The sequence below is a fragment of the Heterocephalus glaber genome, unplaced genomic scaffold (genome assembly GCF_053883595.1).
Source record: "Heterocephalus glaber isolate CG9 unplaced genomic scaffold, H.glaber_assembly_v1.0 deba00001538, whole genome shotgun sequence".
Classification (NCBI taxonomy): domain Eukaryota; kingdom Metazoa; phylum Chordata; class Mammalia; order Rodentia; family Bathyergidae; genus Heterocephalus; species Heterocephalus glaber.
This window is the reverse complement of record NW_028258333.1, coordinates 40,717,692-40,744,084: the sequence shown is the minus strand read 5'-3', so window position 1 is coordinate 40,744,084 and position 26,393 is coordinate 40,717,692. Positions and strand designations below refer to the sequence as shown.

The 26,393-nt window shown below is 36.2% G+C and overlaps 1 protein-coding gene across 3 annotated transcripts in view; it reads left to right on the top strand.

The window, feature by feature from the left end:
• LOC101715566 (3',5'-cyclic-AMP phosphodiesterase 4D) overlaps nt 1–26,393 on the top strand; it is a 276,516-nt gene that overhangs the window by 5,722 nt on the left and 244,401 nt on the right. The window contains exon 1 of one of the 3 annotated variants that reach the window (XM_087189422.1): nt 18,373–20,228. The exons of 1 other annotated variant lie outside the window; for it this stretch is intronic. Coding sequence is in view for 1 of the 2 variants with exons in the window: in XM_087189420.1 (XP_087045546.1) it covers nt 20,861–20,952 (92 nt within the window). In the remaining variant the exon portion in view is untranslated. Of the gene's footprint in view, nt 1–18,372; nt 20,229–20,299; nt 20,953–26,393 lie in introns of those variants that run through there. One more of the 3 variants, XM_087189420.1, reaches the window with a different exon arrangement.

The following is a 26,393-nucleotide window of genomic DNA, read 5'->3' as shown; positions in this document are numbered from 1 at the left end:
GTTGTGTGTTAAAAATGTCTATTTGAAAGATGCTTGTAGTGGTAGTCTTTCTGTCATCATGTTCTCCACTACCAGCAAGTAAGCTCATCTGTGCCCTACAATAGAGAACACCAAGCAAAAGGTCAGTGGCTCCCAGTTTTGAATAGATCATCTTTCCAATTATGTTAGCAAGTTGTGCTCTGCTCTCTGCAAGCTCTGTAAGGTTAGAAACAAGTCCTGCTTCTCCAGTTTTGTGTGAAGTTTCATAGGTTTTGTATCAGCTTTGAAAAACACGTGAAACCTTCCTCTGTCTGGTTTTAGAAGCTTGTGTAAGTGAAAACTAAACAGGATTTGCATATTTACTGCCAATCCAATATATATTGTGATTTTGCTTGAGTAAGTTATTGCTATTGAAATTGGTTCAGAATTTTAACCATACAATATATATTTTTGATATTATTCTGCTGATGTCACATCTTTTAAGCAATAGAGCTAAAGAAAAATAATGTTTTGGAGAAGTGATTAAGATACCTTGAATATTATTTAAAATATAACCAGGGAAACAGAGTAGTTTGAAGATTACTCCTTAAAGTCCTAAGTTATCAAATTACCTGGAAAAAGTCGTGTGTCCACTCCACATCTATAATGCTCTGTCACTGGAAAAACCACTTAGTCCCTCTGCAGCCAAATCTATTCACCTGTAAGAGAAAAGATGTAAACTACAGTCTGAATTTCAAACATTTTTTTTTATTTGGACACTTTTTCCAAATGAATGTAACTTGGATTTTAATACAAATGTTTTTATTTATATTGAACTTCCTGAGGAATTTAAATACCAACAGTTCAAATGCCTCTGCCTTATAAAACCTAACATTCATGGGACATTTCTCACCTCTGAAAAAAATCACAAAAGAGTTGTAATTATAATAATAGTAAAGAACCGATTATTTATTTAGCATCTTAGTTTTTACCCATTCATACTTGTCTGTAAGGAGGAAATCAAAGATCATTAAAAATATGTGTACCTAACAGGTCAGTAATTCAACATGGTGATGTAATGAGATGCTGAACTAGTATTGAATTCATCAGAAGAAAGATCTTCCTTTAGTCTGGGTATTTAAACTGGAGCTCTCCGTTTACCTTTTCTATCATGTCACTGGTAGATATAGTTCATAGGTAACATAATAATAATAATCTGCTCAGTGACTTTGAATTCTGTAGGCTTTACATCAATACAGCTGGATCTTTTTCATGTGTACAGCAGCACTTGGTCCAAACTGTAACTTTACTCTTCTTCCCCATCGATTTAGGTCATGTGATGGTTTTGACTCTGTAACTAAATCTTGCCTTTCAGCAGAGGTAAGGGAACAGTCTACTTATAAGTCCCTCTGTCAGTCATTCCAATCATGTAGTAAACTTTATTGAACCAGAAGGAATGAGGGCAAGAGCGCAATTATGAAAATAAGAATGGCTAGTGATGGAGCCACTCAATTGTTACTAGCAAAATTGAGAAAAGGAGATTCTAAGATGAAGCTGAAGAGGAGGGCTATTAATGTGTTCTTCAAGTACTTTTTTACTTTCCTTTTGGAGCACTGTCTCGGGACTATATGTGAATACAGTAATTTTTCTTTTGGTACCCGGGATTAAACTCGGGTCCTTATGCTTGCGAGGCAAGTGGCAGAACTACTGAGCTAAATCCCTGGCCCAAAATACAGTAATTCTGGTCATAAACATATAGGATGTCAAAACCTGTATAAAGGCAAGGGAATGGCACCTGTGGGAGATCTGCTTGGTCCATTAGGATAATATTTATGAAGAAAGTTCAGTCTTAAAAGCTAAATGTAGATTTTCTGAGGAGCTCCTCCAGAGATAGCTGCTTTCTGAAGAGAAAATACAGGAGCTAGAGATATGTTAGAAAATGGGACAGTAGCGGTAAGGTATGTTTTAGTCTAACATATCATATGTCTCAAGGGGTAAGGGCCTAGAGGAAGCCCTGGGTTATAACAGGACACAATGACCGGGAGCCTGGGAAGGTGCTGTCAAATGTAATATATAGAGAGACCTAACAGAGGTTGAGCCTGGGGTGGGTCTCAGCTCTCAAACTGCCTAGCTCTTAGCTCAGATTGGACCTATACTAGGAAGTACTTTAGAAGAATTGAGAGTAGGAAAAATTCTAGAGCCTGTGGATCCAGTTTCTAAACACAAAAGAGAAATATGAATGGTAACTAGTTATTATTCACTGTCGAACTCCTATGGGATTAGCTCTCCTGGGAGCATCCTGGGTGATGTGTGAGGATATGGTGGGAGATGCTATCAGAAGGCTGACCTGCTCCTCGGAATAGAAGTTATAAAAATACAAGAGAAAGATTTCAAGGGCCGATCTGGAGAAGTGTAGCCATTCAGGAGAAAAAATTCTAGGAAGAAGTCAGCATAAAATCTCCAGCCCATTTTGGACCAGACATTGATGATCTAGCACCCTACCCTGTTGAATCACACTGCCAACTTTTGGACGAAAGCTGACATCAATGCACTCAAAGTAAAGGATATTTCCACCCATCATCTCAGCCCTATTAACTTCAGTCAGAGGGTCAAGGGACTCAACTGCATTTCTCTATTATACAAGAGTGGAAACCAAAAATTAGAATACTAGAAACTAGTTGTACAGTACATAGCACCGATCACTATTTCCAAAGCTTCCTTATGAAACCAGTCCTGATGTTTTAAACCCACAATTTAGGAAATGTTTATGTCTAATAACAATCTCCTTTGCTTAGATTTCAACTCAGCTTAAATTTTAACCCATTTCCTCTAGTTATCAGTAGATTCTCTTTTATGACATTTGAAAACTACTAGTGTTCTTGGTCTTTCTTCATTTCATATTACTAAATATTCATTCTGAATTATAAAGTAGAAGGGACTAGTATGACTTGTTAGAAGAAATGTTTCATTAAACATAGTTTCCATATGTACTGTAATTGTTTTCAGACTTCCTGCAAAAGAGTGGTCCCATTGTGCCTAATTCTCCTTGCTATTTAAAATACATCTAAGATAAGAAATTCATCTCTTTTCATTTGTATGAAATACTCATATATGTGTAGAATTCAGCAGATTACAATCTCTAATTTCTATGAACTCATGACATTGCAATGTGGCATAGAATTTTTTGTTTCAAGGAGTTTATATGATGAATTACCATTAACCTCGGATGTCACTGCAAAACCTATCGACTTATAACCAAGGGCATTATAACATGAAATAAGCCAGTACTGGTTGTAATGTTTCCTTTCGTAATGTGAATTTGTCACAGAACAGCAGGTAGATTGATACAGGCTCACCAGCTAGCAAGGGCCAGCAATTCCTACATCTATAGGAGTAGTTAGATCAGTAACCTTAATACTAATGACAGCTAAAATCTTGCACATCTGCTTTTTAATTGAACTCGACAGTGTGTACAGTTGAGGTCATTTTCATCCTCAAACAACTCTGTAAGTAAAACATGAGTAACACAGCTTGTAAAATCAGGGTGCTTCAGAAAAACCCTGGTCTGTCTAATATGAAATCCTACTTTGTTCCTGCTATGATTCTCCTTGGTTTGGTTCTCCTTGGCTTAGTGTGATTTTCCATACTATCCAACCTGTTTTGTCCACATGTGGTTCTGCCTTGTGGCATTACAAAAAGTAATCAGCAGGCTGCTTCTTACACCTTTCCTTCTTGTCCTAGAACAAACTTCTCCTTTTAGCCCATACTAGAACGTGTCTCAAGAACCTGTTCTTTTTGATGTTTGTCTGCCTTCTCTCCCAAGTTTTGCATTCAAGCCTTCAAGCATAGACCCTAGAGATGTGGAAGGAAAGAGAAAGTGGCCTTTGACACAGCTCCATCCCTTAGACCCAGCTCTACTTCCTGACTCACTCAGCTTCCTGATCCTCTCCCTCTGGTCGCACTGTAAATTGCACTGGTTTTTCATCTTTGGCGTTGGACCAGTTTGTAGGACCATAAACCCTTTGAAATGAATGGGACCACAGAGAATAACCTATAATCTAATTCTCTGCACTCCTAACCCCAGTGTGAAGCTGGTACATTTTGCTAGTTTTTAACAATTTTGGTCAAGTAAGATCAAGAATAGCTATAAGAAACAATGTGAATGCTTAAGTATTAAAAGGTTTTGCTGGAGAAATACTTTTTTAACTCAATTTTTTTTAAACTCAATACTTTTTTTAAACTCAGAATTTTGAGGTCAACTAGAGAGCTGAAAGCTATTCTATTAGGCAAATGAATAAAAGCAGTTCTGTTATAATTTCTGTTAGACTTCAATGCAATTCTTAAACATGTTGGTCAAATTAACTAGTGCCACAATAATTGTATCATAACTTTTCAAAACTTGGACTGGAGGATTATATACAAAGTTATGGAGATTGAGGCCTCAACAATCTTCCAAAAGGAATAAATGCAAAATACCATTTTGGACCAAGACCCTCTCCAGAAACTGCACTGTGATTGTTAAACATTTCAGAAGTCACATAAATAATTAAGTAGCTATAATTCATATCCTAAAATTCTAAACTCAGTCCTTTATTTCTCATATAGTCTGTAATGGATATAAATACAATGGCAGTCTCGAGTTAGTGAGTCCTTATTATGTTCTAGGCACCATGCTGTGCATTTGATAAGAAGTATGGTAAATACTGTGGGACACTCAGCATTCTTATTCCTCCCTTTGAAGATGAGCAAGCTGAGACCTAGTAAAGCAACTTATTCAAAGTTGTGTGATGAAAAGGACAATTTCATGGATTCACATAATTTTTAAAAGTATAAAATGTTAGTTTTGGCCATACTATATCCATTAATACGTTAAATGAATTAATATGCCCAAAGTGCTTAGCACTTCTTTTAAGTGCTTAGGAAATGTTACTTTATATTATATATTTTTCAAATTTGTGTATTGGTGTGACTTTTTAAGTAGTCAAGAACCATATGTGAAAGCTGATTCACTCTTTAAGGGCTTCTTTTCCATAAGGTGGTCCTCTTGGGCAAAACTCAGACTGAAGAAGCACTTCTGTACAACCGGGTATTCTGGGTAAGTCACATTTAACCCTGGATTTCAAGGAAGACAAGCCTCTTTGTAGGTTGGTCAAAGAAGTAAGGCGATAGAATAAGAAGAGATCTATTGGAAGCTAAAACACTATGGTTTAGTTATTCAAAAATTGGACAGAATCTTCCAGAGAAACTGACCAGGCAGGAGTTTAATCTGACAGGAATGGCTCAGCTTGGTCCTGGAAGTTATCGGGACGTGAATCCATGGGAGAGCTGTCTCCATATGACTTTCCTCTTGGGGCTGCCTGGTAGTTCAGTCTCACAATAATGGCACTGGCATGCCTCTGTAGTGCTCTAAATTGCCTTCTCTTCTAGTCCTAAAGTTTGTTCTTGGTTATGTCATTCATCATTATTCACAGCTCCATAGTTTATAGATCATTCATAGATCATTATTCACACAACCATAGATGAATCTTATCCTCCTTATCAGACTACAGACTGGGCAGGATTCCTCTTTAGTTTATTCTTTCCTTCTAGTTTAGCAAAACGGGCTTAAATCTCTTTCTCTGTCTGTTCATGGAGAAAGATGGTACTAGTTCGCTCAGATGAATTTTCTGTCTAAAAAGACAACAGGCAAAAGATGTGGTCTCCTTAGGTATATTCCTTTTTTAAAAAAAAATTATTAGCACATTAGTCAACAATGATTACATTAATTGTAAAGAATTGGTACATGTATATAACACATCTCAGTTCTGCTTTGTTTGGTTAATTTTATTGGAACATTTTAGATATACATAATGATCACATTCATCATAGAAAATTTGTACTTGTATATACTATAGCTTAATTCTTCTTTTTTCTCCAACCCCCTCCTCTCCATTCAACCTCTCTTCCTCTCATTTACAAAAGCTTTGTTTCCATTTTTCCTTCTATTCTCTTTTTTCTCTTCCCTTGCCCCCTCCCCATTTGAATGTTTTCTCCCCATTTCCCATTATCTATTATATATTTTGGTTCTTATATACACTTTCAGTTTCACACACCGGAGAAAAATGCCGTATTTATTTAAACGTGTATCTGATTTATTTCACTTAAGGGTATGATCTCAAGGTACATCCATTTACCTATAAATGTCTCAAATTTATCCTTCTTTATGGCAGATTAGTACCCAATTGTATTTTTTTAAAACCCACATCTTTATCCATTCACCTATCAATGGATACTTGGGCTGTTTCCAATATTTAGCTATTACAGATTGTACCACTATAAACATGGGTGTGCATATATTGCTGTGGTATGATGTTTTAAATTCTTTCAGGAAGGTACCAAGTGTGGAGATTCCTCGAAAAACTAAAACTAGAGGTTCCATGTGACCCAGCTATTCCCCTTCTTGGTATCTTCCTGCCTAACCCAGAGTATTGCTTCAGGACATGTGGTAAGCCATAGGGATGCACATGTCAAGAATCCAATAGATTAGTGAGAGTAGGCAATTAACATTCCATGGTCCCTGTTTCTATTTATTTTAATATGCATAGGTACCAAAAAATGTGTAAGAGTATTTTTTGTTATAATTAACAACTGTGCCTTGAGTTAAGGGTTATAATTGAGGATGGAGTTGGCTACCCTAGGGGAGAAAGTGGACCACAGAAGATTCCCTGAGTCCTTTGATTGGAAAGAAAAATTATATATCCAAGTCTTGTTGTTAAAAAGGATCTAACTATACAGGAATCAGTAAATGTTTCTAGACTAATATAAAAGAGATTTTTAAAAAGTCAACTTGTTGTTGCAAATATGCCTTTATACAGAAATTATCATTGAGAAATATTTTATATGCATATGTATGAAATTATACACTTAGAAACACACGCAAAATTTTCCCATAATTGTAAGATCTTTTTCATGTAAATAACAAAAGAAACAGGCAGTGTTATTGGAAACCAAGATGGCTAATTTTTTTTATCTATGGGCAACTTCTCATAAATTAGTGGTAGATACGTGAGAAAATGTACTACGAGCTGTGTTGTGCGGCTCAGAGAGAAAAAATGTTGTCATCAATCGTTGATGTCTCTCAGGGGAAAGAGGGGTTATAACGTGGCCATTTGCCATTTAAGTGACCCCTGTGATCTCATAATCATTTTATATATGTAAACTCTCCTGTTAAATTTGCATTCAGATAATATCATAGCAGAAATAGGTTTTACATACATGCAAATCCATATGTAAGCTTTTATATATATATATATATATTTGTATTAAATTCTTTTATTGGTACATTGTAGGTATACAACACAATTACATTTCTCATTGGGAATTGTACCTTTATATAATGCATCTTGGTTCTTATTTTTTCCCCATTCCTAGCCCTCCCTTCACGCCCTCCACCCTTCCCTATTTACAAAGACTTTATTTCCATTTTTTCCATTTCTCAGCATTTTTTCCTTTCCCTTCTTTCCTTTCCCCTGCCTCTCCCACTACCCCTACCCCTTTGGACCTTTTCTTCCTCTTTTACATTATCGATTATTCATTCTAATCATTGGTACATTTTAGGTGTACAATATAATGACATTCATCATTGGAAATTTGCACCTTTACATAGTCTCTCTTGGTTCTTATTTTTCACCCTTGCTCAGCCCTCCCTTCAACCCCTCCAGCCCTCACTATTTACAAAGATTTTGTTTCTATATTTCCATTTTCTCATATTAATCCCATTCCCGTCTATCTTTTCCCCTAGCCCTCCCACTTCCTTCCCCTTTGCCCCTTTTCTTCCTATTTCACATTACCTATTATACATTTAGTCCTTATTTACATTTTCAGTTTCTTACACCAGAGAAACTATTCAGTATTTGCACATGTGTGTCCTATTTATTTCACTTAAGAGTATTGCCTCAATGTGCATCCACTTAGCTATAAATGTCTGTAATTTCTCATTTTCTATGGCTGAGTAGTACTCCATTTTATAAAAAAACCCCACATTTTCTTTATCCAGTCTCCAGTTGATGGGCAATTGGACTGTTTCCAAGTTTTAGCTATTACAAACTGTGCTGCTATGAACATGGGTGCACATATATCACTGTGGTATGATTCTTTTAATTCTTTGGGGAAGATCTCCAGCAGTGGAATAGCAGGGTCAAATGGGACTTCCAGTCCTAGTTCTTTGAGGTATCTCCATACTGATTTCCACAGTGGTGGCACCAGTCTACACTCCCACCAGCAGTGGAGCAGGGTTCCTCTTTCCCCACAGCCCCGCCAGCATTTGTTATTGGTTGATTTCATGATAGCAGCCATTCTTTCTGGAGTGAAGTGGAAGCTCAGCATTGTTTTCATTTGCATCTCTCGAATGACCCGTGATGTTGAACATTTTTTCATATATTTATTTGCTATTTCTACTTCTTTGTCTGAGAAATGTCTGTTCATTTCAGATGCCCATTTTTGGATTGGGTCTTTAAATTTGGGAGATCTGATCTTTTAAAGTTCTTCATAGATTCGAGATAGTAGACCTTTGTCTGAGGAAGAGCAGGTGAAGATTTTTTCCCACATTGTGGGTTGTCTCTTCGCACTGCTGGTGGTTTCTCTTGCTGTGCAGAAGCCTTTTAATAAGAAGAGATCCCATTTGTTGATTGTTTGTGCTAGTTCATGGGCAACTGAGGTTTTGTTCATAAAATCTTTTCCTACACTGATGTCTTCAAGGCTTCTACCTAACCTCTGTTGCAACTTGTTCAGTTTCTATTTTCATATTTAGATCTTTAATCCATTTTGATTTTAGTTTAGTGCATGGTGAGAGATATAGGTCTAGTTTTAATCTTTGGCAAGTTGAAGCCCAATTTTTCCAGCACCATTTATTAAAGAGGCTATCTTTCCTCCAGTGAGGGTGTTTGGCTCCTTTGTCGAAGATGAGATGGCTGAGTGTGTCTGGTGTTGTTTCTGCATCTTCTAATCTTTTCCACTGGCCCTCAGGTCTGTTTCTCTGCCAGTACCATGCTGTTTTTATCACAGTAGCTTTGTAGTATAGTTGCAGGTTAGGGATTGTGATACCCCCTGCCATGTCTCTGTTACCTAGAATTGCTTTTGCTATTCTGGGTCTCTTCTTGTTCCAAATGAATTTGTGGATTGTTTTCTCGAGGTCTATGAAGTATGCTGCTGGGATCTCAATTGGAATTGTCTTAAATCTATATAGCAGTTTTGGAAGTATGTCCATTTTCACTATATTAATCCTTCCTACCCAGGAGCAGGGGATGTCTGTCCATTTTCTGATATCATCTTCAATCTCTCTTTTCAGAGTGCCACAGTTTTCAGAGAAGAGGTCTTTGATTTCTTTCATTAGGATGATTCCTAGGTATTTCAGTTTTTTAGATGCTGTTGTGAAAGGAATTATTTGCCCTATTTCTCTCTCGGTGAGTCTGTCATTTGTGTAGAGGAAAGCTATTGATTTTTGTGTGTTGACCTTATAACCAGCTACTTGACTGAATTTGGTTATTAAGTCTAGAAGACTTTTGGTGGAGTTCTTGGGGTCTTCTATATAGAGTATCATGTCATCTGCAAATGATGACAATTTGACTTCTTCATTTCCTATCTTTATTCCTTTTATTTCTTTCTCTTGTCTAATTGCCCTGGCTAATGTTTCCAGAACTATATTGAAGAAGAGTGGTGAGAGTGGACATCCTTGTCTTGTTCCTGATTTGAGTGTGAAGGATTTCAGTTTTTGACCATTTAGTATGATATTGGCTGTTGGTTTTTCATAGATGGCTTCTATCAGTTTGAGGTAGAGACCATCTATTCCAATTTTTTGTAGGGTTTTTATCGTAAATGCATGTTGGATTTTGTCAAATGCTTTTTCTGCATCTATGGAGATAATCATATGGTTTTTGTTCCTGGCTCTATTGATATAGTGTATTACATTAATTGATTTTCGTATATTGAACCATCCCTGCATCCCTGGGATGAATCCCACTTGATCAGGGTGTATGATCTTCTTGATGATCTTCTGCATTCTGTTTGCCAGTATCTTATTAAGGATTTTTGCATCTATGTTCATTATTGAGATTGGCCTATCATTCTCTTTTTCAGTTGGGTCTTTCTCTGCTTTGGGGATCAAGGTGAGGCTTGCTTCCAGGAAGGAATTTGGGAGTATTGCTTCCCTTTCAATTTCATTGAAGAGTTTAAACAGTAGTGGCAGCAGTTCCTCTCTAAATGTCTTGTAGAATTCAGCAGTGAAGCCATCAGGGCCCGGGCTTTTCTTAGTTGATAAGTTTTTAATTACATTTTCAATTTCATTGGTTGATACTGGGTTGTTCAGAATTTTTAAGTCTTCGTCATTCAACTTTGGTAATTCATATGTATCTAGGAATCTGTCCATTTCTTCTGTGTTGTCCATCTTATTGGCGTATAGGTTCTGGAAGTAGGTACTGATGATCCTCTATATTTCTGTTGGGTCTGTTGTAATTTCACCTTTTTCCTTCCTCATTGTATGGATTTGGGCCTTTTCTTTCCTTTTTCTGACAAGGTTGGCTAAAGGTTTGTCAATTTTGTTGATTCTTTTGAAGAACCAACTCTTGGCTTCATTGATTTTTTTTTTTTTGTATTGTTCTCTTAGTCTCCATTGCATTGATTTCTCCTCTCATCTTTATAATTTCCTCCTTTGTGTGAGCTTTGGGGTTGTCCTGCTCTTCTTTTCATTTTTTTCAGATCCCCTTTTGTTGCCAGTTCAGTGGGTCCAGGTGGTTGAGTATCAGAGTGTTCCATCTTATTTCCCTTTGGGGTTGCTGTAGGTGATCTGGAAGTCTGGTTTTGAGATTTATTTACATGTTTTCTCATTTCAACTGTGGCAGGGGGCTGTTAGCGCCTGCACAGATTACGTCCTCTGAGCTGGGTGAGGTGGGACAGGGGCCAGGAGCAGTGGTAGGTATGGTGACCCAAAAGCCCTTTCCTCTGGGCTGGGAGCAGCGGGAGGGATGGTGACCAGGAAGCCCCTTCCTCTGGACCAGGAAGAGTGAGACGATGGCTCAGAAGCCCCTACCTCTGGGCCGGGAACAGTGGGACTCAATACCTTGGTCTGGTGGTCTGGTGTCCTCTGTGTCTTTGTATTGTGGAATCAGGTGACTGCCTTTCTGCAGCAGGGTGATTTGGTGTCTTCTGTGCGACTCAGGACCTCGGTAGGGCATGCACCGGCCTGCCTGTCTGCAGCGGCTTGATTCGCCGTGTGTTCCACACGACTGGGGACCTTGGTATGGTGTGGGCAGACCTGCCTGTCTGCAGCGGGGTGATTCGGCGTGTGTTCCGCACGACTGAGGACCTCGGTAGGGTCACTTTTATATATTTTTTACTATCACCTATGAAGAACATATTTTGTGTAAATATTGTGAACATAAAGACTTTTTTGGATGTTGTAAACCAAGTAAAAGAAATAATAATTCTAGTTATCAAATGCCACCTTTGTGATCACTGCCCACATTAAAAACAGTTCTAGCAGGAGCCAAAAATCATATTTGCGCCTGTGTAAGCCACTGTCCACTCCCACTAAAGATAATGATGATCCTGATTTCAACAATCCCAAATTACAGTTTTCTGTGTCTGAATTTTACACAAAAGAAATAGTATAGTGTGTACTAGTTTCTGTCTGTCGTCCCCACACTACCTTACAAAACGATGTTTGCGATTCCTCCACATCCCTAATTGTTGTGTGTGTGCTTTGTGTGCTTCATTCATCCTCACTGATATATAGTTGATTAAGTAAACTTTTGTTTGAGATTATAGATTACAGGTTAAAAAAATAGGTGTAATATTTAAATCACAATTTATTATATAAAACTGTATGAACATTTACAAGTGCTGCCATGGAAATGGGGTGTATTTCAGTGTACAGTATATGCTTACCATGTACAAGGAGGATCAGGGTTTGATCCCTAACATAAATTTTTTTTAATCCTACACAATGTCATTTTACAATAATTGTTTGAACACATTTAAATGTACTTATTCTGTTTAGGTTCACACCAAATGGACCTTTCTTCTAAATATCCTTCCTAGACAGCCCTGTTCAAAATTAAAACTCCCTTCTCTGTGTTCTCATAAAACCTTGCAGATTGTTCTGTTTAACTCTTGAAACTTTGCAGTTATGTCTGCTGCCTCTCCTGGCTGTCCTATGAGTATGTTATAGGATAGACTGGGGTTGTTCTTTGCAGAGGGAAGAACCTCTGTTCTCAGCCCGGTGCATCCTCCCGTCATGGGCAGTCAACATATGTCCATTGCGTGAGGGTAGATCAACCACATGTTCTATGTTATAAACCATCTGCTTTTATTTCTATTATTTTTAATTAGATGGCGCTTTGCTAGAGACTGTACTAGGCGACTTGTAGAGACAAAATTTTTTCCTAATGGCAAGGAATTGTAAAGTATCTGGGAGGATTTTACTAATTTGCTGTGGCGTTCTATAACTTAATTGACCACCTCCACTGGGAATTCCGTTCTCAACACATCTCTCTGAGTACTCTCCATTTCTCCCTTATTTCCCATTTTAGAATCTACACCTTCAAGTTTTCCTCAACATTTCTCTTTGCTTGACTGATGCGTCTCAGTACCAACTAATAATGAATGGTGCACAGAGAGGTGCTAAAGAGTATTGCACATGTTAATCACCCAGTAAACATAGCTGACTTTCTCAGTGAGTGATTCTGAAGTACAGCTGAGAGACATGTTGGCAGTAAGTACCAAGAGCACCACTTCAGGCTCACTTTATCTTCCTGTGACCATCTTGATGCCCATCATAGCTGTCATATCCAGGCAGATTCCTCATGCTAGATGCTGAACCAAAGAGGCTTGAGCCCTAAAAAAGAGAATTGACCTTTGACCTTCAAAGTCAGAGATCATGAAGGGTTAGGTTGCCTGCTTCTCTTCTGAACTTTTCCTGTTATAAAATCAGCTTTTGCCTTTCCCACACTTTTAAATTTAAAGATTTAAGAATACTAAAAAAAATCAAAGACTGACCCACAGTAATAGAGGAAGTGATTTGTTTTAGTGTTGTATACAAACATTTTTTAGCCATTGGCCTTATAGTCTTTAAAGAAGAGTTTCACTTCTGTGAGTACATTAGTTGAAAAAGTAAAGGTGCTCTTTTTCATTGCTTCATTTAAAACTACTTCTAATATATTCAGTTCAGCCATCCTATGAAATAGATGCCGTCATCTTCATAGAATTTACAATTAGTGGACAAAATATTCCTGAGGGGCAGAGGATTTCTAATTTATCTACTGTTATCTCCTTGTGATAGTTGTTACTTTCATGATAGGATATTATATTGATAGTTAAAAAGTGTTTCCATTCCTTTCTGAAATCCAGTGGTGAACAGAAAAATTAAAAAACCTCACTACTTGCATCTGGAAGTCAGGTAATGTGAAATTAATCTGGATTACTTAATTTTTTCCAAAGCAAAATATTTTTCCTGGGCTAGAGAGATATTTTCTTTTTTTTTTTTGGCCTGGATATCCAGGCCATTTTATTAAGAGATATTTTCATTCTAAGTAAAATATTTCCTTCATCACCTCTTCACAAGATTTGTTGGTCAAGTTAAATATTTAAATTGACCTTATTTGAACACATTTGAGAATAAACATATTTCTTGTTTAGGTGAATTTAACCTTTAAATGTTCAACAATTTAAGCCAGGAAATTTTAATGTATGTATAAAAAGGGAATGTGACAGTAGAACATCAGAAAAAATTTCTGGCAATAAGTAAATTTTTAATAAAAATAACACATAAATGAGAATTTTACAACTTAGCTTGTCAGAAATCTGTCTTAACAAATAATCTCCCAGAGATTGTTAGTTTTATAGTTTCTACCTAAATTTTGAAAAATTTTGAGTTACTGTTTCACTAGTAAGGAAAGTAAACTTTTCTTTTCTACAAATAACTTCTACTAAGTTTTTTTTCCAGCTTTCCAAATAGACTCCTTCTATTACTATGGCTGAGCAGTTACATTCTTTTTTTTTTTTTTTTTGGTACCGGGGATAGAACTCAGGACCTTTCGCTTACGAGGCAGGCACCGGAACCACTAAGATAAATCTCTGGCCCAGTTATATTCTTTTATTATTATCTTTAACCCTTGGCTATAGCTGAATTAATCTAAGTGAGGTCATTTCATCAAATAGAGATCTAGTAGGAGTTACTGAAAGAACTGTCAAAGACAAAATTCCAGAAATTTCAGAAAATCAGAAGAAAATGGCATTAGGGTTTGCCCTTAAGGATTGCAACTGCCTTATAAAGTTACCATGTGACAATAGAAAACCTGTTTCCAGAGAAATATCATATTATTATCAGATTTGACAATGAACTTCATTATGCCGTGATGCCTAATCTTATATCTGAACCATTACCATTTCAGTGTCTTATAACCACTCCAGCTCTATGGGAGTAATTTTTAACTGGAGGGCTTCAGAACCTACCACACCTAGTATATCCTGCCTCTCCAGTGCCCACTGTATGGATTTCCACTCTCACAAACTTTTAGCTAGTAGTCAAGAAACCTACAAGATTTGGGTTATGAACAGTGTTTATAAGATTTTAATTGAATTTTATGTTAATTTGTAACTAGAACTTCTCTTTCTCTCAGCTTCATACCCCTCGTACTCTATTCTTGGCTTACCTGCCATCACTTTTCTCTAGCTCAGTAGCTATGCTGTAAAGCATGTAAGACAAGGATAGGCTGATTGAGGTGGACATTTTTGATCTCTAATTTTCAAGGCTGATTATTTTCCAGCTAGGTCTTATTTTCAGGGAAATATGGTAGTAGCCTAAAATGATAAGAGATATAAATGCATGGGTATATAAAATAATTCAACAAGACTTTTATTTAGGATAATTTCCTCTAGTTTTGTATAAGGCAGTTTCTATATAGACAAATACACATTTAGTTTCTTTGTTGGGCTTGGCTCTGGAGTTACAATGGCACCTCCCTCATGAGCTTAAATCATTAAACAAATAGAATTATTTCAAATTGTGGTTTAAGTGCAATGAAGAGAACTCACAGGAGACTGATTTAAACAACTGTGTGTGTATGTGTGTGTGTGTGTATATCTGTGTATCCTGGAGATATACTTTAGTTGGAGTAGTCAGGAAAGTGGAGAACAGAAGGAACCAGGCAAGTGGACTGAGGCACAGAAAGAAAGCCATATCTTCTTTTAAAATGAAAAGAAATGAAAGAGTGCTCTTAAGTGCTTGTATTTTTGGGCTGGGGATTTAGCTCAGTGGTTCCGCTGCCTGCCTCACAAGTGCAAGGTCCTGAGTTCGATCCCAGGTACCACAAAAAAAAAGAGTGCTTGTATTTTTTTAATTAAGTTTATAGGTACATTTTAGATATACACAATGATCATATTCATATAGGGAATTTGTACCTGTACATGATATATCTTGATTTTTTTCCCATTCCACTACCCTCCCTTCAACCCCTCCTTCCCTCCTTATTTACTAAAGCTTTCTTTCCAGTTTTTCCTTATTTTCTCATTTTCTTTTCATTTCCCTTCCTTCCTTTCCTCTTGCCCCCTCTGTAGTTCCCCTACCCATTTGAATATTTTCTTCCTATGTCACAATGTCTATTATACATTTTGGTCCTCATTTACACGTTCAGTTTCTCACACCAGAGAAACAATGTCATATTTACATGTGTGTCCAATTTATTTCACTTGAGTATGGTCTCGAGCTGCATCCATTTAGCCATAAATGTTTCAAGCTCATCCTTCTTTAAGGCTGAGTAGTATTCATTGTATAAAAAAACCCCACATCTTCTTTATCCATTCACTGGTGATGGGCATTTGGGCTGTTTCCAAGATTTAGCTATTACAAACTGTGCCGGTATAGGTGTGCATGTATTGCCATGGTATAATACTTTCAATTATTTTGGGAAGATACCAAGAAGGGAATACCTGGGTCAAATGGAACCTGGTATAGGTAAAGACTTTGTGAACAAAACCCCAATCGCACAGGAACTATCACAAAGAATCAACAACTGGGATCTCATGTTATTAAAAAGCTTTTGCACAGAAAAGAATACACCATCAGAGTGAAAAGACAACCCACAGTATGGGAAAAAAAAAATTTTCCAGCTGCTCCTCAGACAGAGGACTACTGTCTAGAATATATAAAAACTAAAAAAATATGAGATGCCCCCAAATTTAAAGACCCAATAAAAAATGAGCATCTAAATGAATAGATACTGCTCAGATGAAGAAGTAGAAACAGCAAATAAATATATGAAAAAAAGTTCAACATCACTGGTCATTTGAGAGGTGCAAATTAAAACACACTGAGATTCCATCTCACTCTAGAAAGAATGGCTGTTATTAAGAAATAAACTAATACCAAATGCTGGCAGGGCTGTGGGGTTAAAGGAACCCTTCTCCACTGCTGGTGGAGTGGAAACTGGTGAAACCACTGTAGAAATCAGTGGGAGATTCCTCAAAAAACTAAGTGTTTATATTTATATGGTCCTTACACAGATTTTCAGTGAAAATCTGGACATCTTGAAATGAAGGATTCCCTACTCTTTAGTCTTCAGTGCTTTTCTTGACTGAGCTGTTTTGTACATCTGTCTGACCTGATCTCTGAGCTAGCCTGTGTTCCTGGGAGCCTGGGTGGGTTGAGGTCAGAGAGAAAGGACTTCACATAAGAGAGCAGAAAAGCACTCTGGGGTAAATGTGTTCTCAAGATTGCTGCGTTGCTGTAAATCTCTCCTTTCTACGCGGTTTAAGACCCTCTCAAGAGTTCAAGTCACTAGGTTTCAGAGCATTTTTATTAGGTGTCTGATCACACCTTCACTTTAGGTAGAAACTCACCCACCAGGCTACCTGCTATTGAATTCTCTCCTGCTAGAATGCATAGCTTCCAGTGTTATAATGCCATTATAAGCTAAACTTAGCTATGATTTGCGTTTGAAAATATAATTGGTTTGTAGGTTTATGCTAGCAAAAGAAAGGTTCTAACAACTAATTGGAATAGTCTTCCCTGCAAATGCAATGTTGACCTTCTGCTGATGATAGATTGAGACTGCAGTGAAAATACAAAGGATAGAAGTGAATTACAGGCTCCAGACCAGAGTAGGAGTGTGAGAGACATATATCCAAGACCAGGTACAAATATTCTCACTGGGAAGACTGCCCAGGGCCTGGATGCTTCCCTTTGTACTGGCCACGCTCAAGTAATTTATTAGTGGGGTCTGTCAGCTTCCAACACCACACTATTGGCTGGTAAAACTGAAACCTGCACAAAGCATTGTCTCAGTTATCATCCTGTGTTCATCTTTCAAGTAATTTCTGGTTCATAAAACAATAAAATAGAAACAAAAGGAATAGTAACAACCAAAGAGCCTGAATGAATATTTTATTGTGAAATATTTTGCACTGTAATTCTCACAACATAATATCCATTAAATATATATATACCACTATTATTCTATCAACCATAACAATTTGTTAGTTAATGTCTACCACTTCTTAACCATAGTGAATTACAGGGTTTTATCCTGCCCAGATACCATTCATATACATATTCGTATATGTATAAGTATGTATGTAAAAATGACAATGCAGCTACATAGAAGCACTCAAAAACAACTCCAAATTGAGCCAGCAGAAGTGGAAGGAAAGAGAGGAACATATCCAAAGATAGCCCTGTGTTCTCTGCACACTCAGTGATAGCTCTTTGCATCATTAAAATGTCACACAATTAAATTTCACCAACTTTACTGCTGTCCCTGAAATTTTCTATTTTTTGACAACAGTTTTTCCTTCTGGGAATTCACATAGTATCTTTGGATCTTACTTGATGTTTATCTTAATTGAAACAAATTCTCTTCATCCTTTTTCTCTGAGACTCCTACTTGGATGCTGAAAGGTCATTTTAAATGTGTACAGCATTTGGGAAACCACATAATGAATTCAAATAAATTCAAACCTATTAAAAAGAGGCTTCTTTTTCCCAAGTTCCAGAGCTTATAAATCATTTAGTTTTTCACTGTACTTCTTTTAAAAGAAAATTATTATTCTACTTTCTTAAAGGTTTTATCTACTGAGAATAGGAAAATCTTGGGTTTTCATTGAATGTCAGAAAAAAATGTATTTTGTTCAGTAATTACCATTAAGCTCTCCTGGAGTTTTACAGCTGCTACAGTTGTTACCACATTTAAGGGATATTCTTTGGTCACATCATTTTAAATATTTCTTAAATTATCTGTCTTTAGTCAAGCACATCTATTTTTTAAGTATTATTAATTTTATTGTTACATTTAAGGTATACAATATAATGACATTCATCATTGGAAATTTGCACCTTTACATAATCCATCTTGGTTTTTTTTCCCCCATTCCCCTGCCCTCCCTTCAACCCCTCCACCCCTCCCTATTTACAAAGACTTTGTTTCCGTTTTTTCTTTTTAAGCACATCTGTTTTTTAAGTTTACCTGTGTACTTGTGTTTAGATGCAAACATATATGTACAAAAATGTTCCACAGCAGTGTTTGTACCAGAAGACTAGAAGAAACCCAAATGTCTATCACTACAGGGCTGGCTGAGCAGTCCATGTGTAATAGTGGAATAGTATGTGTCTATGAGGAAGGTCACTAGTATGCTGGCGTGGAGCTGCCTCCAGGTGCAGTTTACTGTTTTTATAATTTGAAAAGATGATAACCATACTAACAGGGCTCAATTTTCATTAGCTTTCTTTGCATCTCCTTAGAGCTTATGCCAAAAAAAACACATTGAGGATATAAATTCTGTGCATACTCTCCTTTTGCACAAAAGAAAGCATAATCTAAGCATTTACTGTTGTTCTTCAATTTGCATTTTTCACCTGACAATATATTGATACATGAAAAAGCTTCTGGGATGTTTTTTAACAGTTTTGTTGAGATATAAGTTAATGCCATACCATTCACCTATAGGAAATGTACAGTTCACTGATTTTTAGCATATTTACATAGTTGCGCAAGCATCACCACAGTTGATTTTAGAATGCTTTTACTACTTGAAGAAACCCCTGCCCTGAAGCTATCACCCCCCACCTCCCTCCCCTTCATCTGCACTTCCAGCATAGCCATAAGTAGTCACTAATGTATTTTACTTCTCTCTAGGTGTCCCTAATCTGAATATTTCATGTAATATGTAGTCTTTTGTGACTGGCTTCTTCCACTAGGATAATGTTTTCTGGGCTTATTCATGTTGTCAGCATGTGTCAGATTTTATTCTTTCTTATGGCCAATTACTATTGCATTTTGTGGGTATACATATTTTGTTTATTTTTTCATGAGTTGGTGAACAATTGGGTTGTGTTGCTTATGGCTATTTTGTGTTATGCTTTAGTGAACATTTTATGCAAAAGTTTTAATGTGGGCATCTATTTTCATTTCTCTTGAATGTCTACTTAATGGAGTTGCTGGGTCATGTAGTGCTTCTATGATTTTTCCAAAGGATCTGAAAACTCATTCTTTTTTACAGCAGAAAGTTATTCTATTGAATGGCTGCATCTTTAATTTAGTGCAGGTGTGTTCTTAGATGAAGTTAATGCACAGTGTTCCATTTTATGTAAAAATACAAAGATTGTACATAGATAAATATATTTCTTGTCAAGGAATATTCAGTCAAATGATGACAAAAGTTGCTAGCTTAGGAGAGAAAGTGGCTAGAGGCTTGGTGGAGGGGTACTCAGTAGTTACCGTTTTGAATTTTGGGAATTTTTAGTATGTACACAAATTAACTTTTTTAGTTGAAAATATTACACATTAATGTGAAAAAAGAAGAAATGTATTTTCCTAGTACTTCCCTAACAAATGTTGGTCAGGCCAGGTGCTGCTTAAGTTGTTCATGTTCCAGCCACCTCGCTCTGTGAGGTGCCTAGCTCTGCGCACTCTGACTTCATATTTGGCTGGTAGGCAAACATTTCATGACTGATTTTCTATTTTTAAGAGCCAAGGTATCATTTCAAAAACAGATAGTTAGTGTTTAGTTTTTATTCTAAAATAGTCTCTTTCTCAAATGTTTTATTCAAATCAAGCTTCATCAAAGGAACAAAAAGATTGGAAAGAACATCTCGGTGAACCCAAGGTTGGAAAGCAAAAGGATAGGTGTGACCGAAACGCGGGGCACTGGTGCTGAAGAGCAGAGCCAACAAGACAGAGGCCTGTAGATTTTCTTGTGCGTTGGAGGCAGAAGGGAGGACTCACGACTTTTTCCACAGCTCTGAGGTAGCACCGTGTTTGGTTTTACTCGTGCTTGAAATTCAGCTTTAGTTCTCTATTTACTTGAGATAAAACCCAGAGTTGTTATATAGGAAACGTAAGAGGAGATTCTGATTTCTGTCTTTGGTTAAATTCTCTTTGTGTATTAAATGATAGGAAAGAACAAAATTTCCTTTGCTTTGCTGATTTGTCTATTCTTGAATCCATTCATTTATTCAGTAAGCATTTATTAATTCAGCCCTCACACACAATACTTCACTGTGACCCGTGGCCCCTTCTAGAGAATCTGGAGAATATGATTCCTAGCTAGAGGAAGAGTCATTTAGTATCTGTTTTAATCTTCAAGACTCAAGTTGTGTTTTGGCTTATCTAGATTTCTCCTCAAAGCCTCATGTGCTCATAGGTGGGGCTTTTCAGAGGTAGCTAGATTTAGGGTGTGTAAATATGGATTAAGGGTGCATGATACCTAAATTAGTCCACTGATTGGTTTAGCATAGTTCTGGGTGTGGACAGTGGGAAGGTCCACCTTAGGTGTGGGTGGCACCAACCAAAAGGCTTGTAGCCTGAATGGGAGGGAGGCTCACAGCTGCTGCTTCCACTTCAGCTGGCTTCCCCTTCCTCCTACTGCCTGCCCTACAATGGCCATGGACTGTTTCTCCTCTGCGATGCCCCTTTGCCATGCTGCCTTGCCTTGGAACCAGCCGACTATGGACCGGAACCTCTACAAATTGTGAGCTGAAATAAACTTTTCCTCCTTTAACTTGTGGGTATCAGGTATTTTGTCCCAGCAATGAGAAAAGTAACTAAGACAAGTTGGTGTTTTCAATCATATCAACCAACGCTGATTTTGAAAATAACATGACTTCACTTCATATTGTCTATCTCTAAAATGAAAAAAAAAAATCTACAGTATGATATTTGCTAAATAATAATTCAAGAAAGATAGGGAGAAAAATCTACAAAAATAAAATTTTAGGAATACTGTAAAATAATTTACTAGTATCAGAAATTCATAAAAGAGTGTACTGTGCGATAGCAAATCTTTTTAGAGGAATAAAGTCATGAAGAAATGAACACATTTTTATTCAGTCATTGTGTTCTGCTGTGAAAATGAGAAGTATGCCGTGTGTAGAGACTGCTTATGGGTGGAGAGAGTTCAGTCTTGAGATCAACAAGGTGTTACCAGAACAAGTAGTAACAGCCAATTCGGTTTCTTCTTAACAATCTATTCATGAAGAATTCACTTATGGAGAAGTGCTATTATATTTCATTTTATTAAAATATGGAAATACCTTATATCATAAAATATATTTCTTTCAAACCTTGACTTATTTTTCCTTTAGCAAGTCTATTATTTATCTATTTCTAGAGGAAAAGACACTGAAAATTTTTTTAAGAAATAGAGATTTTGCTGCCATGAAGCATCTAGTAATTCATTTTCCAAATATCAACAGAGTTTACAGAGTTTTTTGTGTTGAATAAACCTCCTTGTAGTCACCTCATTTACACCCTCATCCAAAAGAAGAGCAGGCAGATCTTTGACATTTTTAATTATAATGTGATTAGAGAATATGACTCTGCTGATGATCTAATGACGGTCACTAAGGACCCTGTGGCTTAGGAGCCGGGACTGTGTTGTGTACATTGCTGTGCTGGGAGTGCAGTGGCAAGAGCACCACTTGGGTATTTGTGTATTTCTGGATCTTGCTCTGTCCTTCCCATACTATCACTTCATTTCAGTTGGAGAGGAGTGATTATATTCAGTCATTATTCTCTTACTAGGAAAGGCGATTGATCAGGCACCCATACAAGGGAGAAGAGTTGCATTTGTCGAGTCAGGCTGAGGCCTGCAGTGATAGAATCACCTACCCACACTGTCAGTGAGAGAGGTTTCTAAGCCAAGCTGCTGGCTGCCAAAACCTATATCTCTGTTGCCCTGTTGTTCTCTCTCAGACAACCAGCCTTACGGGAAACTGCCTAAATACAACTTTTACAATAAGGAATGGCATAACAATAGTTGGCCCACAAGTCAAATACGAAATATAATATGGTATATATGTGTATATGTATCACAGATTCTAATTACACTCTTGCTGAAAATTTCTTTATAATTTATTGAATCAGAAAACATTAATCTTAAAATTCTTATCATCTGCAAACTATTTACATTCAAGGCTCAATGGCCTCTATATATTTTCTTTTATCAAAATGATTTTGTACTATAAAAGCAGTTCATGGTACTCTAGGTTTTTAAAAATGTGGAAAAGATAAGAATACAAAAACAAATCACTCATCATCTCAGCACTTCCCCAAATAATCACTGCTAGTTCTTAGGTATTTTCTTACAGTTTTATTCTAGCTGTTTACATTTTGTTATTTACTGTAACCATTTCCCTGTATGTTATTATTATTTGAAAGAAAATTTAGTTATAGATTTACAGGTATAATATTCTAACTTGAAAATATTTCACCAATTAAATATTTGCCTATTTTTGAACATTTTGGTTGCTTCTAATTTTTCCTAGTGGTTAAAAATATCAGCAAGGAGCATCTTTGAGCTGACCTGACTTGGCCTAATACCTGGGCTTATCTCTGATTATTTCCTTAGCAAAATAACTATGTAAATGGTCATAAATATTTTAAGACTCTTAATGTATATTACAACATATTTTTATGGAAGTTATGTGAGGTCACACCCCAAGTGTTCTCATTTTACTGCACTACCACCAGAATTTTTATAATTAAACATTTTAATTTATATATTAGATTAAACTAATATTTTAAAATTGTTTTGCCTAACATTTTTGGACTACCACTGTGAATGAACTTGTTTTTCATATATTTGTTAGCAGTATCTCTTCTGTGGATTTTCTATTTGCCTCTTAGCTGTTTTCCTATCACGTTTTATAGTTTTTCTTGCTGTTCACAAAGTTCTACGAATAATAGCTATATGAGCCACTTTATTTTACATTCATTGTAATTATATAGTCTAGTTTTTAGTTCTTCTTTTACTTTTTTCATTGATTTTATAGTCATATCTAGTCATTTTTCTTCAAACTTATTTGCTTTTATAATTTCAGGATTTTTTTCCTATCCTAAGAGTAGATAAATGCTTACCTATATTTTCTTTATTTGTGGATTCATTTTTAAGTTTATCTTTAGTCCTTTTAGAATTTATTTTTATACAAGGTGAGCGTGCAAATTTATATTATTCCCAGATAATATCCTAGGACTATTTATTACATTCTTCCTACTCAATTTATTTCTTTGTGTTACATATAAAATTTTATATATCATATGTACACTTGTCAAGTAGGTAGTTAAATTTTACAAATACAAACCTGTAAAAAAGAAGACAGCAGCATCTATCATATATGTACATTTGTCAGTTATATTTTGACAGAAATTTTATTGAAATTATTAGAATTATGTATTTGAATCTGCCTTCTAAGTCTCTTTGTTTCTTGTGTCTATTTTCTGATCTTGTGTCTATTTGCAGTGTCATCGACTCACTGGTTTTTGGGGAAAAATATAACAATCTTAGGGCAGGTAATTTTTAGAAATATGCTAGCGTATGGTCATGGCAACTTATTGGAGTATAGAAAAAAATATTGTATTTTTTCTCATTCTCTCAAAATTTATATTTTTAGCATACTTCATAAAGAAGAAAATATTTGGCATAATAGTGTAAGAACACACCATAACTTATTAAAACTAAATATACATAACAGTGGTACTTGCACTTTTTAATAATAAAAATATATTATTCATTAAGATTGGCTATCGCTCCACTAGCTCATGTGACCCACAGGAAGGTCTACACAGCAGTTTGCATTCATAGATGGCATGGGAAGAGAGCTACTCCAGCCCATTTCCAAAGTAGTTCTGTGAACTGGACTCTCAGGGAAGGCAGGCAGACACATGGTATGAAGGTAGAAGCTATTAATCAGAGAGGGAACATAAGTGCAATGTGACCATGGCAGACCACTGTGATTCTGAGCTCCTAAATTTGCTCCTGTGTGAAGTCAGGATTATTTCTAGAGAGCAACAAAGTTCAAGTGACAACACTGGAGAGAAGAGCAGGTTGGAGAAACTGGCCTGGACCACCTATTCAGCCAGTTGTCCTTTCTCATTAAGAGCCTATTGTACAATCAAGGAACTCTTTGATCAATAAAATTTGAGGCATGCATTCTATTTTTATTTTTTAAAAGTCCAATAAACAATTGTACAGAAAATTTCATCACCATGAGAAGTTATTGTATTCAATCCAAATCATCCGTCCTAACCCTGTTTCCTGAAGTGGCCATTACTGAGGCTGTAGAATATTAAAGTTGACTTTAGCCTTGAGTGACCATAGGCAGAGCCTCTTATTGCTTAAGATTTCACTGAATAAACATGGGCTTCTTTCACATTAAATACTGTCCAAAAACACTAAAAATATGAACATATCTCCTAAAAATCAGCACTTTATTGTGTACCTTTTAGTGGAAAGGCATTCTACAAATTTATAAGCATTGCATGGTGTATGTCACCAGTTAGCTTAGCTAGCAAGGCTGTAGATAGGTATTTCTACAGATCAACTGCTTTCACAGTCACCAACCAGCATAGTTTCATGGCAGAAGCATTTATTTCAAATAGACTGTGGTTCCTGTTATGATCAAATGAGATCAACAATATAACATAACCCTATCATAGTGGTACATGGGTTGTATATGTGTGTGGCTATTAGTTGTTCACAGACAAAATATTTAATACCGGACTATGGCTTATAATTGTACTAGCTTTTACAAAACCAATTAGATTCTCATACTGTAATGAACATATATGCACACACATGTACATACTTAAACTGATAGAATATCTGAGTTTTAGAAATATTTTGTTGTAGAGTTCTGACAAAAAATAAAATAGGCTCCCTTTATCTAGATAGATATCAGTATGTGAAAATGTAAAAATGACCACAATCCTAGATTGTTGAACAATTTTATTGAATGTTTAGTTTGCAAGTTGAATGTACGTTGGCATGTATACCGTTCCTTTCAACAAGGAACAACCATAAAGAATTCCGTAAATGGTCACTCTTCTTTAAATAAAAGCAGCCACATAAAAATTGTGAAATGATTAATCATAATGGCTAAAAGTATCTCCTAAGGTTCATATAGTCCCCAACTGGTGAAAGGTTTTTAATATTATATTAATTAAGATCAGAGATGGTTTTGAGTAGAGTTATAACAATGAATTCTATTATTTAGTAAGAGATGGAAGACCTAATAGATAACTATTTCTCTTTGGACATTTATGTGTTTTTATTAGAGTAACAAGTGCAGAATTTTCAGTATCATTCTGTGTAGAGTTTTGTTGTTTTTAAATAATATCTGTTAATGTTAAACTCATTTTTACTTTATAATCTTACCAAATATAGAGCCTACAATGAAGCAAAACAGATGTTGAAATATGTTCATTGCCATTGGGTGGGGAGAAACTTCTGAGAGGTTTGCCTCAATATTTTACAAAATAAATACCTGTAACTCTGAAAAGATGGGTCTGTATTCAAACATAGCTAGCTCTGCAGAAAAGAAATAGACTGTTTTTTGTTTATCAGTGAGTACCTTCATCTGAAAAATACTGCCCAGGACAATAAAGGATTTTCTAAAATTTAGTTATTTAAGAAGATACTAGTTATTATTGCAGCCTGAGAGATATAACATATTTGTATTTTTTTCATCACATACTCATTAAATATTTTCCTGTATTGCTTGAAATACTTTTGAGATGCATGAAATCATCTTACTTACATGGCAGGCAGGAAAAGGGTTCAAGTTACTAGGAATTTGCAAGATGTCTGAGAATATGCTGTGCACTTTGGTTGCTTTTTCTCATCCAGCCTCCTAGAACTCTATAGAGCTCAATCTTGTCTGCATTGCCAGATGCAGAAACAAGATGTAGAGAGACTAAGAAATGTCTCGAAGGCACAAAAGCTATTGGAAGAACCCAGAGTAGAGGCCAAGTCTCAAGGCTCCAATAAATGCATCCTTTCAATGGAAAATGAAGTTTAAATGAGGATAGGTTTTACAACTACTTCATAAGTTGAAGTTTTTCTTTGGTAAGGTTTTTCAAAAACTTGGAGTTATTTTCCAATTTTATTTCTCTTAAAGAAACATTTTTTTCCTG